The following is a 12,650-nucleotide window of genomic DNA, read 5'->3' on the forward strand; positions in this document are numbered from 1 at the left end:
AAACATATTACTTGGTTTAATGAGAATGAGAAAAAGAATGTCTGATATACAAGATCGATACTAGTTCGTAATAACAAACTGACCACGGCAGCTTTTAAATGAAGTATTCCTGACTCATTGATACAGACAGGAACAGTCTTTTACACTATTCAGCAAACGGCTCCAAACCCAAGGCAATGCTAATTTTCAGTTAACATGCAACTGGTCATTAGACCCAAACTCTCTAGGGCCAAAGGTCAGTAATTGAATTTGTTGGTGTGTGACCAGTGTTGATGCATTAACTAGAGATTCCTCCCTTTAATCGAATTAGTGGCACTGCTGTTTGGAACTGTTTGCATGTCAGATAAAAAAATGGCCTTTTTGTCCAAGTCGCAATGAAGTTGAAATGAAAAAAATTAAAAAACATTTAACGGAATATTGTGTTTTTTTTTACAAATGCTTTATCTGTGAGCTTCATTATTTTTTAGAAATTCGTGTGCCCTCATAATCCTTTGCCAAAAACACGAATCTTCTCGTCAAAACGGTCATACCGTATGATATGGCAGGTGGGCTGAGTACAGAAAAAGGTTGCAGTGATTCGCAATTAGCAACATGACCCAACTTCCAACCATCCAATCAATTCTCAATGGACAAATTCAAGTCCAGCCTTACCTTTTTTCAGAAGCCGTTTCACTCGGATATGTCACAACGGGGAAAAAAGTCAATCGCTACTTTCTTTTTATGGTGACTTTAAAAGGTTCATATAACGTTGCTAAAAATTTTATTTAGTGTAATGGAACGTGTTTACACGGTTAAAGATAAAAACAAATAATTTTTCAAAATGCATAAATTTTTACAAATCTCTTTCTGAAAATCGCAGTGTGCTCTGATTGGCCAACTTTCCAGCGTGTTGTGATTGGCTGAATACCTCAAGCATGTGATGGAAATGTTACTCTCCTTACCTTATTTGGAATTATGTGTCCCAAAGCACAGCGTGATAGAAGTTACGACTTCTTTCTTAGCGTATACATTTATATACGTTATGCCAATCTTCGCACACAGTGACATAGATATATGCGGCGTGTTTAAATGAAGCATTTTAGGATGAGCCTAAAGGGAACACTTCACTTTTTTTTTCACATTCTCCAGCTCCCCTAGAGTTAAACATTTGATTTTTACCGTTTTGGAATACCATCATCCGATCTCCGGGTGTGGCGCTTTCACTTTTAGCATAGCTTAGCACAATCTATTGAATTTGATTAGACCATTAGCATCACGCTAAAAAATAACCAAAGAGTTTCAATATTTTTTCGATTTAAAACTTGACTCTTCTGTAGTTACATCGCGTACTAAGACCAACGGAAAATTAAAAGTTGCGATTTTTTTTTTTTTGGCATATATGGCTAGGAACTATACTCTCATTCTGGTGTAATAATCAAGGACTTTGCTGATGTAACATGGCTGCAGCAGGCGTAGTGATATTACGCACTGCCTGAAAAAGTCCCCTGCTAATGAAAGTTACTAAGGGGACTATTTTCGGCTGCTGCGTAATATCATTGTGCCTCCTGCAGTCATGTTACAGCAGCAAAGTTTTAATTTATTGTCGGTCTTAGTACACGATGTAACTACAGAAGAGTCAAGTTTTAAGTAGGAAAAAATATCGAAACTCTCTGGTTATTTTTTAGCGCAATGCTAATGGTCTAATCAGATTCAATGCATAATGCTAAGCTATGCTAAATGTGGTAGCGCCACACCCGGAGATCAGCTGAATGGATTCCAAAAAGGTAAAAATCAAATGTTTAACGCTAGGGGAGCTGAAAAATGTGCGTATTTTCAAGAAGAGTGGAATGTCCCTTTAACTTTTAGAAAGAAACTCTCTTTGGGTTTAAGACTTTAATCAATGACTTTATTGATCTTCTATATGCAAAAACAGCTTTAAAACGGCTTTGTTTTTAAGTGTTTTCTGCACTATTTACTTCCTCTTGTTTTTTGATGTAATATTTATTCAAATTTTCTCTTCTCTAACCCTTATGCCAGCTCCTGAGACGCTGATGCGAGCCCTGGAGCTGTTGAACTACCTAGCGGCGCTGAATGACGACGGTGACCTGACGGAGCTGGGCTCCATGATGGCTGAGTTCCCGCTTGACCCCCAGCTGGCCAAGATGGTTATCGCCAGCTGTGAGTTCAACTGCTCCAATGAGATCCTCTCCATCACTGCAATGTTATCAGGTAATGCATGCTCACATATACACAAATCCCCTGCATCCAATCTTACAGTTTTCAGCTATGTAGTTAAAACTAATGGACTATGAAATTAATTATTTGTAGATCAGTTTTATTTTTAAGTTTGCAGTGTCTGTGCTCAGGACAAATAAATTATTGGCCACTGTTAGTCTCTTGTTTTAATGTCTCCATTAAATATCCAAAACCTGAAGCCGGCCAAACCGTAATTTTATTATGGGGAAACCATAATGTTTCCAAAAACATGGATGTAATTGGTCTCTTTATACATTTGGCTACTTTGTAAGTTGTTCTAGATAATGGAAGTACTTATAAACCGTCAAGTTGAGTCACTTAATGTGTCACATGGTAGGACTGCCAAATCAGAATGGCTCTTTAACAGTTTAATGTCTGTATTGCAGAGGGGTGGGGGAGAGTACAAAATCCCATGTTGTTGCTTGCTTACCAGGGCTTTAGAGAGGGTCTGAACTTCTCTTTAGACTGTTCTTCTATGAAGTCCATGATAACATTTAATCCACACAACCTGTGTAAATGAGCATAACAAATGACTGATAATTAAGATGACTCCATATTGACGTCATCTCTTAAAAAAAAAAAAAAAAAATTCAGTCGAGTCCCGCCACTCTTCCCATAAAAATCCCCCCTGAATATAAGACCGCAGGTTTAATTTAAATTCCACAGCCACACTTCCTCTTTTCCAGAATGGCAATTCAAAAGCAGTGAGAAGCAGCTCTCCCCCTACCCCATCCTACCATTTGGTGTAGCGTACGCTGTGCCGTGCTCTAGCCTCAGAACTAGGCCTTGTGTCCTGTCTGGGTGAACGCTTGACTCATCCCTATGGGCGGCTATGTTGGGGCCCATACCAACCTTGTTTAGTCCCACAGTGCTTTGTGCGACCCACCGAAGCTAAGAAGGCAGCCGACGAGTCCAAAATGAGGTTCGCCCATATTGACGGAGACCACCTGACCTTGCTCAACGTCTACCACGCCTTTAAACAGAGTATGTATGCATTTTTTTTGTGTGCTTATGATTACCTTCCCCAATTTTAATTAGCCTAATTGGCTTCATTTATTTTAACTAATTGTAGTTTTTTTTAGGTGGCCAAAAATCTTAATTTGTTTCATCACAATCAATGCCTGCAAGGCAACCCCAATGAAAGGCGCAGCTTTCCACACTAAATGATCAGCCTTTATATTTTCTATAAAACTTTGATCTCATGGGTTTCTTGGCATCTTAAAATCTCATTTTATCTTGTAGTAAATCATTCAACTATGCAAAGAATAATAAACAGAAGATGCACATAGGGATTTACTGGAATTGATGTTTTGATTGATGCTGATAAACTGTAAATATGACAGGATAAAGTCTACGGTTCTCCTATTGATGTGTGTATATTAGGGGTGTGCCAAGACACTTAATCCACGAGACGAGACACGAGATTGGGTTCACGAAAACAAAACGAGACAATATTTTTACACTTTTTAAGAAATCCTCAATGATAAAATAAATGAATAAGAAACATTTTTAAAAGTTTTAACTAATCAAGGACTGGCCCTAACAATTATTTTGCTAACTGATAATGAAGTAATTTGTTATTTTGGGGTAATAAAAATAGACCCAAGTGAGCAGTAGCCTTTAAAATTACATAATAACGAAGATGCAATAATAATTGGTTCAATTAAAGTATTAAAACCGAGTTACATTAAACAACATTATATTAACAAACACATTACATTTGTGTCCTATAAATAAAAAGCATTATGTATGTATTATAACAAATGCCTGCAGGGGGCGATAGTGTACTCGTCTCGTGAACGCTAGCTTCACTTTCACTTAAGACAGAGAAACGCTTATTTTTAGCCAAACAATGTTTAAACCCATTTAAATATTTAATATATGTCCATTTCTTTACAATAGAAATGGTACAGTCACTGTCATTTTTGAGCAAGAACATGCAGACATTAAATCATGTAACTCTGTGTGAGGGTTTAATCTGCTGAGACTTCTGACACTGATCAACAGACAAACACAACGCGTCTCAGACTTCACACGAGTTCCCAAACGAACATTATTGGAAACCCAAACAAAAAAGCAAAGCTGTAAAAGACAAATGTAATGCATGCACTGTAAAAGGTTCAAACAGAAAGCTGCATCCTCCAGAGGTCGCATATGCAGGCTGCATACAGTACGTCATCAGGGGTTATTTCAGTTAATTATCTGAGCATTACATTCGCAAGTCGTGATCATATTACAACAAGTTGCGATAAACTAAATAATTAGTAAACTTAATAATTGTTAATATTCTCTAATTAGACAGTCTTTATGAAGTAAATGCAGTTTAAAATGCGACCTTCGAAGGATGCAGTCTATTATTTGAGAAACAGCCAGCATTTCACCTCCACAAGAAATCTCACGAGACACATTTAATCTCGTGAGACACATTTAATCTCGCAAGATCCCGTCGCACAAGGTCTCGTCACACCCCTAGTGTATATACATGTATTAGGATGGTCCTTATATGGGTCAATTTTTTTTTTTTAATGTTAAACTCTCACCCCCTAAATGTGTAAGGATATCAATAAAAACACAATGTGCAAAATTTTGAATTGTTCCTACAATATCTAGAGGTTGCTCAAAGCCTTTGAATATTTCCGAAATCGCATATTTTTGCAAAAACTCTACAATTTAAAAACGCACAACACACAAAACTTGATTCTCGGAGGATAACTTTGTTCCAGTTATTTCAGTCTCTTCTGATCCGAGTAACCATATAGCGGACTTGCTTCGTGTTGCTTCAGCCATTGTCTCAGTGTATATTGTCTATTGTGCTTCATTCACATTGAAGCTTTCTTGCTTTGAAAGACATATCACAACTAAAACAGGAGTTTGAATTGCATGGAGCATGGTCAAAAAAGTCCATTGCTGCCATAAGTATATATTATTAAACAATTATACATGCTAGCACAAAGTATCACACAATACGCGAATGTGTTAAACGTTTTGTATTTATTTATTCAAACATATTGTTGGGGTGGGAGCATGAACTTTTAAAAGTTGAAAAATAAGGACCACCCTAATAAATTAATACAATATATTAAATCACTAAAAAAAATCCCTGAACATTTTTGCACCTTTCTGTGAAATACATGTTAAATTTTCATAATTTAATGATGCGATTAGGAGCATCAAAGTTTGATATCACATTGATTTCAATCTTTGACATGACCTTACTTTTTCTTACTTGTTCTTTACATTATGTAGGATGATTTTATTTTAAAAACAGTAAATCTTATAAAAATTCTTGAGTTGGGTATTGTGTATGGCTAAGATCTCACCGCTTACATATTTATGTTCTTCTGTCATTGATAAAACTATATAACGGATTAATTACTCTCCTTTAGCCAGGAGCTGAATCTCTTCGATCTGCCATGTTGGGTAACTTTATATTTAGTCCTGTTAAAGTTGAATAGATTTGTCCGAACTCTTGATTTTGCAGTACTTGTGAGAATTTTAGAGATGTTTAGATATTACGCCTGGTTAACCTGGTTTTCATTGTGTTCAAAGACCACGAGTCTGTGCAGTGGTGCTATGATAACTTCGTTAACTACCGCTCATTGATGTCGGCTGATAACGTGCGGCAGCAGCTCTCCCGCATCATGGATCGCTTTAACCTCCCACGACGCAGCACAGAGTTTACCAGCCGAGACTACTACATCAACATCCGTCGTGCTCTGGTCACCGGCTTCTTCATGCAGGTTTGTTTTTTGTTTTTTATGTGTTGGCTATTTACCTAAATACTAAAGGTTTATTTAAAATGTATATAGATCCTTCGATTCATTTGTGGAGGTCTGTGCACAATATTGCTTGGTTGTCTACAGAGATGGATTTGATGGAAATATGTACTGTCTATTGGTTTTCTTTTCCCATTTTTCTTTCATCCTAGTGAAGTCTCCCCAACCCAGAGGCTTAAAGCATAATGTGTTGGCATATCCACAAAAAGTCATGTGAATGTGGCCTTGAGGGTTTCTTCACTGATCTTGATAAATTCCAACTGACTGCGTTTATTCGTATAATCTCTGAATATACTATGTAGAGTTTGCCTGAAGAGACTTGAGACTTTACAAAGCGTTATTAAACAGTCCTGGATGCTGATTGGTCAATACAGTTTCCATGCCATGCTTAGATACATGATATTGATGAAATTATCATGACGTCACACGAGAATCAACCGTGCCTCTGGGCTTTTAGACAGTGATGCAGCACTGTGGTTCTTATGGTTGAGAAATAAATGATATTAGTATTGCATGACTTCTCTTTACAAATGGCCTGGGATAAACGATTATTTTTTTTAAATCTATAACGATTAATCTAACGATTCATTTTATCAATCGATTCTCGATTATCTCCCCATTAATTAACTAATAGCAATTTTTACATGTTGATTTACATATCTGAATGTAAACAATATATGTTTATTGCTTTTAAAATTTCAAAATAAAAATACTATACAAGTGCAAAATAATGCATTCTTAGTCAGAGGTAGCATTCAATAAAGCATTTGCAGCGCATACTGTGCAGTTTAGTAACAGTATAAAAATCTCAAGTTCAAATTATTTTATTTTACATGCATTAAAACCTCTTCAATGTGCCTTTTGTAGGTCAGTGTCATTTTTATAATTTGATTTGTTTAATCCACATTGTTTTCGTGTTGTTCTAGTTCCATTTAATGACAGATATAAACACAATTATAGACTTAAGAAGCACATTTATTATTAAATCTCTTTCTCTTAAGTTTGTTAAGATAGATTAGGACTCATTTACTGCTGGACAGAGAGTGAATGAAAGCTCAGTCTTCTGGTAACAGTGACAATATTTCATTGCTTTCTGTTAAATTGCTCAAAGTCATGACTGTTTAAAACACACTTCACATTCATGATTTTAGTAGGGCCGGGACTCGATTAAAAAAATTAATCTAATTAATTAGAGGCTTTGTAATTAATTAATCGAAATTAATCGCATTTTAATCACATATAAATATTTGACCTGAGAACATTGAGAAGTTATTTTTTTACATGGATTTTTAGTATACCATGAATAATGACTGAATACATAAGCTTAAGCAACAAAATATTGTTTATTTTTGTTCAACTAAGTCGTTTTACTCGGAGTCGGGCTAATGTCCACGCAAGCTGCTATATGTTTTGTGTTTTTATAGTGTGATAACGAAAATTCAACGAGGCTTAAACTAACTTGCGTGTTCAGAGCAGGTGTTGTCAGTGAACAGGCTGTAAACTGTTGGCTAAGTTACAGACACTCGTGAAAAACTGATGCTGATTATCTGGGAAACATTCTCTAACAGCAGTCAAGTTGTCATTGTTTGTGTCAAAGTTGTGCATTTGTTGTAACATTAAAACAGGAGATCAGACTTACTCTGTCTGTGCTGCTCAAAGTGATGCTTCATCGGAGCTTCATTCCTCTATGGGTGTGCGAGGCTATGCTTTTTTATTGGTTGTTGCGTTAAATCTTACCCAGATACAACAGTCCTATTTTCTGATTGGCTATTGTGTAGCCTCTTTCTTTATTTTTTGATTGGCTGATAGAACTCCAGGGGAGACGGCCCGTCTCAGACGGGCTTGATAGAGAGAGCGGTGCGGCCAGATACATTTTGAGCGCTGAAGCATATTAAATATATGATAAATAGGTTTTAGTGTGGCCGGAGTGCATGACTAAAGACTGAAAGCACGGCTATTATCAGACCAGCCCTCGCAGCCTTAAAACACTACCGGCCCACCGGGACTCCGCCACTGCACGGGGACAACTAAAGCGATCTCATCAGCTTCTTCGTTCACTGTGGTTTGTTGTGGTCTGAAGTCATAAACGCTAGTTGGTGCCCCAGTATAATCGGTCCGCCGAAACTTATCCAATGAGAAATGTTCCGCAGTGCAAAAATAAGTGCGATTAAAATGCGTTAAAAATTTTAACGCGTTATTTTTTGTGTAATTAATTAATCTTAATTAACGCGTTAAAGTCCCGGCCCTAGATTTTAGGGTAAAATTATACTTTTTCCCGTCAATCCACGAGCATTTAAACCATAAACAAAGCACTTTCACTTTAATTGAGCTTGAGCAACGCAGCAGAACCGATGCAGAAACGATTGCAGCACTGTTGGTACAGAGCCGCGAGCTTGCGCTGCTCATGCGGCAGGGTGCATGCTTGTTAACATGGGCGCTGAAAAAAACACGCGCCCGCACGCACTGCTCACACTTGCTGTGTGAAACCGGCGTGGACTAAAGCCACTCGCATTGCTACTATTCTACAGCACCGCCTTTTTGGGTCTGGCAAATCGACACGCATATTTGGCGTCAACGTATTTTTGGCGTCGACTTCATCGATTATATCACTGCGTTGTCGCAGCCCTAATTATGAAGTAGGGTTAGATGAAATTACCACAATTTTATGTCACAATGGATTTAATTTTACATCACAGTAACGATATGATTTGCAGTAGAGTTTAATTTTTAATACGGCTTTTATGTTCTTAAAATCTTTAATACCATAGAATTTCCATAAATCTCGTTACCAATATCAGTAAAAAAGACAAAAACTCAACCTTTCTGAAGATGATAGTGATAACATAAGGATGATAAATAATGCATTTAATTAATGATAGTAATAATAATAATAATTATTATTATTATTTATATAAATTACAATTGTTTAATAATAATAATTTAAAGAGTTTCGTTGAAAAACGAGAACTCCGTTTTTAACATTTTTGTCAAAACATGTTTATTATTATGTTATCATGTTATTTTTTTGTCTTATGGTGCTACTTAGCTGTATTTAAGTTATGAAGGTTTAAATCAAAACAAACCAACTGCAGTTGAATTGATATTAATTGGAATGCACAACCAAAAATCTCCGGGTCTGGTGTTAGCACTTTTAGCATAGCTTAGCACAATCCATTGAATTCCTATTTAAAATTTGACGTTCTGTAGTTACATCGTGTACTAAGACTGACGGAAATTAAAAGTTGCGCTTTTCTAGCCAGATATGGCTAGGAACTATACTCTCATTCTGGCGTAATAATCAATGACTTTGCTGATGTAACATGGCTGCAGCAGGCGTAGTGATATTACGCACTGCCTGAAAATAGTCCCCTGCTATTAAAAGTAACCGTGATTCTGTCTGCGTTATCCAGATCATGGAAATCTTAGGTCCCTAAATTAATAACTTGCCTCATTTTTCTCCACTCCTAGTCCAACCGACACTGTAATTGTAAACAAAGACCACATGCAGCATCTGAAAGTGCTTGCGCAGCATTACACACAGTGAATAAACATTATCGACCACTTATCGAATTGTCATTATTGTTTTATTTTAAAAAAAAAAAGTATACTGAGAAAATTATCATCATTGAGTTATCACCCAGCGCTACCTGTTTATCATACCTACTGGTTTATCGCCCACCCCTGTTATGGAGTTTTATATTTGGCCTTACGTTTTTCACTGCGGTTAAGCTTTGAAAGCTAACATCAGCTGGTTTACAAATTTAGGGGTTGTGTAATGAGAAATGCAAATCGGCACACACCAGCCACAAGCCAATCCGGTTTTAATTTTTTTCCTCTTTTTGGTGAATGTTTTGCTTAATTTGAATTTTGATTTGATTGCTGCTTTTTTGGCTGCTATATAAGCGCAGAAGTTTAATTTGTAAAGTATTGGGTGGCACCTAAAGAGGCAGATTTTATATTCTAGTGAAAGTGTGGCACTTATTTGGTTAATTAAATAAACATTGAAAAAAGTAAGATTTGAAAAGCCACTTAAAAAAAGTAGTCAAGTCTTAATATGTTTTGAAAGAGTTGTGGCTGAAGTGGATACAGAAAAAACAACACGCGTTACCTATGAATATAACTTACAAAACACAGCTGGATTTAGAGAAGAACTAAAATTCTCTTTTTATTTGTTTCAGTCTAAATTAAAAGGCACTATTTCTACAGTTCTTCTGGGAATGGAGAATCACCATAGCTTGCTAATGTAATGCATGGCGTTCTATTAAAGTACAACCATTTAAACGCATACTAAGAAATCAAGGCAATTTTCATCCTGCATAGGGAAAGGAAATTACATTTTTATCGAGTCCGTCTCCAGGAGGGGGTACTTGAAACAAGTGACCTGGCTGGTTGAATTACTCCATTAATATCGAAATATTTGTCAACATTAACCTTTATCGGTGAGACAGATTTGTGCCTTAGTGTAGAAATTACTGGGCGTTTCATTGGCCGTGTCTCTGTTTGCGTTGGGCTTTTATTGAGACGGATTGCCCGGGTTAATCTCGACATCCGTACGGCGCATGTTTAAGTGCCTCAAAAAAGCGATTGGTGCGTGCTTTCTGATAGCTTGTTTGATTTATTTGTTCATTTGCGCCTATGTTTTTATCAGGTTGCTCACCTGGAGCGTACGGGACACTATCTAACGGTGAAGGACAACCAGGTGGTCCAGTTGCACCCTTCCACAGTACTGGACCATAAGCCCGAGTGGGTTCTCTACAACGAGTTCGTGCTGACCACCAAGAACTACATCCGCACCTGCACTGATATAAAACCCGAATGGTAAGCTAAAACGGCCACGTGCACACATAACCCTTGCATACATCCAATGGAAAAAAGTTGCAAAGTGCCTGAAAATAAATGCCTAAACATTTTTTCCGTGTCCCTTTAGGCTGGTGAAAATTGCTCCACAGTACTATGAAATGGGCAACTTTCCTCAGTGTGAAGCTAAGAGGCAATTGGAGCGCATCGTCGCTAAACTTCAAACCAAGGAATACTCGCAGTACTGATTCTGCCCAGTGGTATAAGGACAATATACGTTTTGAATTCAGTATGTGCTGTGCAGTGCTGCTTTGAGCTCTGAAGTTGTACATTGTCACATGTCATTCATCTTTAGGTTTCTGTTCTCTTTTTTCTGTTTCGATTTGTCGATATCGTCTTTAAGATATTATTTTTTTATCAATTCTTTTGCTCCCATCCACTCCATGCGTCTCTGGACCCGATAATGGTGTATTATTAAATTGTCACTAGGCACTAAGGATTGACTGGGAGCAAATGCTTACAGGGAAACCACCATCAGCTGGTTTGCATGAAGATTCATGTAGATGTTGACATTCCTTATTGACATTGAGAACTTGCTATGTTATTGAGTAGAGCAGTTCCTGTTCTTTCTGTATAGGAGCTTTTACTTCAATAAAGAAAAATAACTTGATTTCAATAATGAAATGCTTTTGAGGTTCAGTGACTTTTAAACCAATCATTTTGCAGGACTGTGTATTGCCCAGTGATGAATTATTAAAGGATGAGGTATAGAAATGATTAAGGAAGAAAACCGTACAATTTTGCTTTATTTACTATCAAGACAAACTCTGAAACCAAATGAACCAGATTACATTTTTGTAGAGGTTGCATCAAAATCAACCCCATTTGTTTTCTAAATGCATGTTAGCAGTCTTGTTGGAAGCTATTTATTCATGCATTTTTAATTAAAAATGGTGACCTCGTAATCTAATCAAAATGTCACAACTTTTTGTTATCGTTGTGTCTTAATTTGGCTTTCGCTTCCATTTTAATGCAGCACTTAATCACTGGTGCATCCAACGTGCTTTAGAATCACAGTTAAATGGAGATCATTTGCTTGTAGTCAAGAGGTTTCAATTAACCGCGGTTTAAATGTGCCTCTATCTTTAAAAGTCCAATTTCTGGTGAGTCATTGTTGTGGCAGAGCTTTCACCGAAAAGAACACTCCAAGCAACTGCGAAAAAGTAATTGAAAAGCACAAGGCTGGGGGTGGATGCAAGAAGATTTCCAAGTCATTGAATATCCCTTGGAGTACAGTTAAATCAATAACTAAGAAAAAGTGTCACCGCTGTAAATCTGCCTAGAGCAGGTTCCATGCAAGGAGAGGATTCGTGAAGGAGGAGGCCACCAAGAGGCCAGTGACAAATCTGGAGGAGTTGAAAAGGAGATAAAAGCTTCAGGTGAGATTGGAGGGACCAGGACCTGTCGCAGCTTTTTAGGAGAGTGGAAAGCAAGAAAAAGCTACTTTTACAGTTTGCCAGATGATGTGGAAGACTCTAAGTGGGTGTGCGCACCAAAGCATTTAAACGCAGTTGAAAATGTCAGGCGGATGCCAACTGTTGGCGTTTGCCAGCTTTTTCAGATGAGCGCTTTGGTTGCTATACTTCTGCTTTGTTTATCATGTGCCAGTTGGTCGTTGTGATTTTTTTGTCCCACCCCTCCTCCATTGTGATTGGATGGCCGAGTGAGAAGTGACAATAGGCTTGTTTGAGATGCGGCTCACCTCGCCTGAAATTTAGACAGGATTAGGCAGCTGCAGTGAGAGGGGACGAGTGAAAAAAGACCTTTTAAGTCAGACACTTC

The 12,650-nt window shown here is 37.4% G+C and overlaps 1 protein-coding gene across 2 annotated transcripts in view; it reads left to right on the forward strand.

The window, feature by feature from the left end:
- dhx15 (DEAH (Asp-Glu-Ala-His) box helicase 15) overlaps window positions 1-11,492 on the forward strand; it is a 34,861-nt gene extending 23,369 nt beyond the window's left edge. For both annotated transcript variants that reach the window (XM_065288940.1, XM_065288939.2), the window contains exons 10-14: window positions 2,017-2,208; window positions 3,097-3,219; window positions 5,785-5,975; window positions 10,660-10,829; window positions 10,939-11,492. In XM_065288940.1, the coding sequence (XP_065145012.1) occupies window positions 2,017-2,208; window positions 3,097-3,219; window positions 5,785-5,975; window positions 10,660-10,829; window positions 10,939-11,056 (794 nt within the window). In that variant the 3' untranslated portion in view covers window positions 11,057-11,492. The remainder of the gene's footprint in view (window positions 1-2,016; window positions 2,209-3,096; window positions 3,220-5,784; window positions 5,976-10,659; window positions 10,830-10,938) is intronic.
- The last annotated feature ends 1,158 nt before the right edge of the window (window positions 11,493-12,650 follow it).

The sequence above is a fragment of the Paramisgurnus dabryanus genome, chromosome 2 (genome assembly GCF_030506205.2).
Source record: "Paramisgurnus dabryanus chromosome 2, PD_genome_1.1, whole genome shotgun sequence".
Classification (NCBI taxonomy): domain Eukaryota; kingdom Metazoa; phylum Chordata; class Actinopteri; order Cypriniformes; family Cobitidae; genus Paramisgurnus; species Paramisgurnus dabryanus.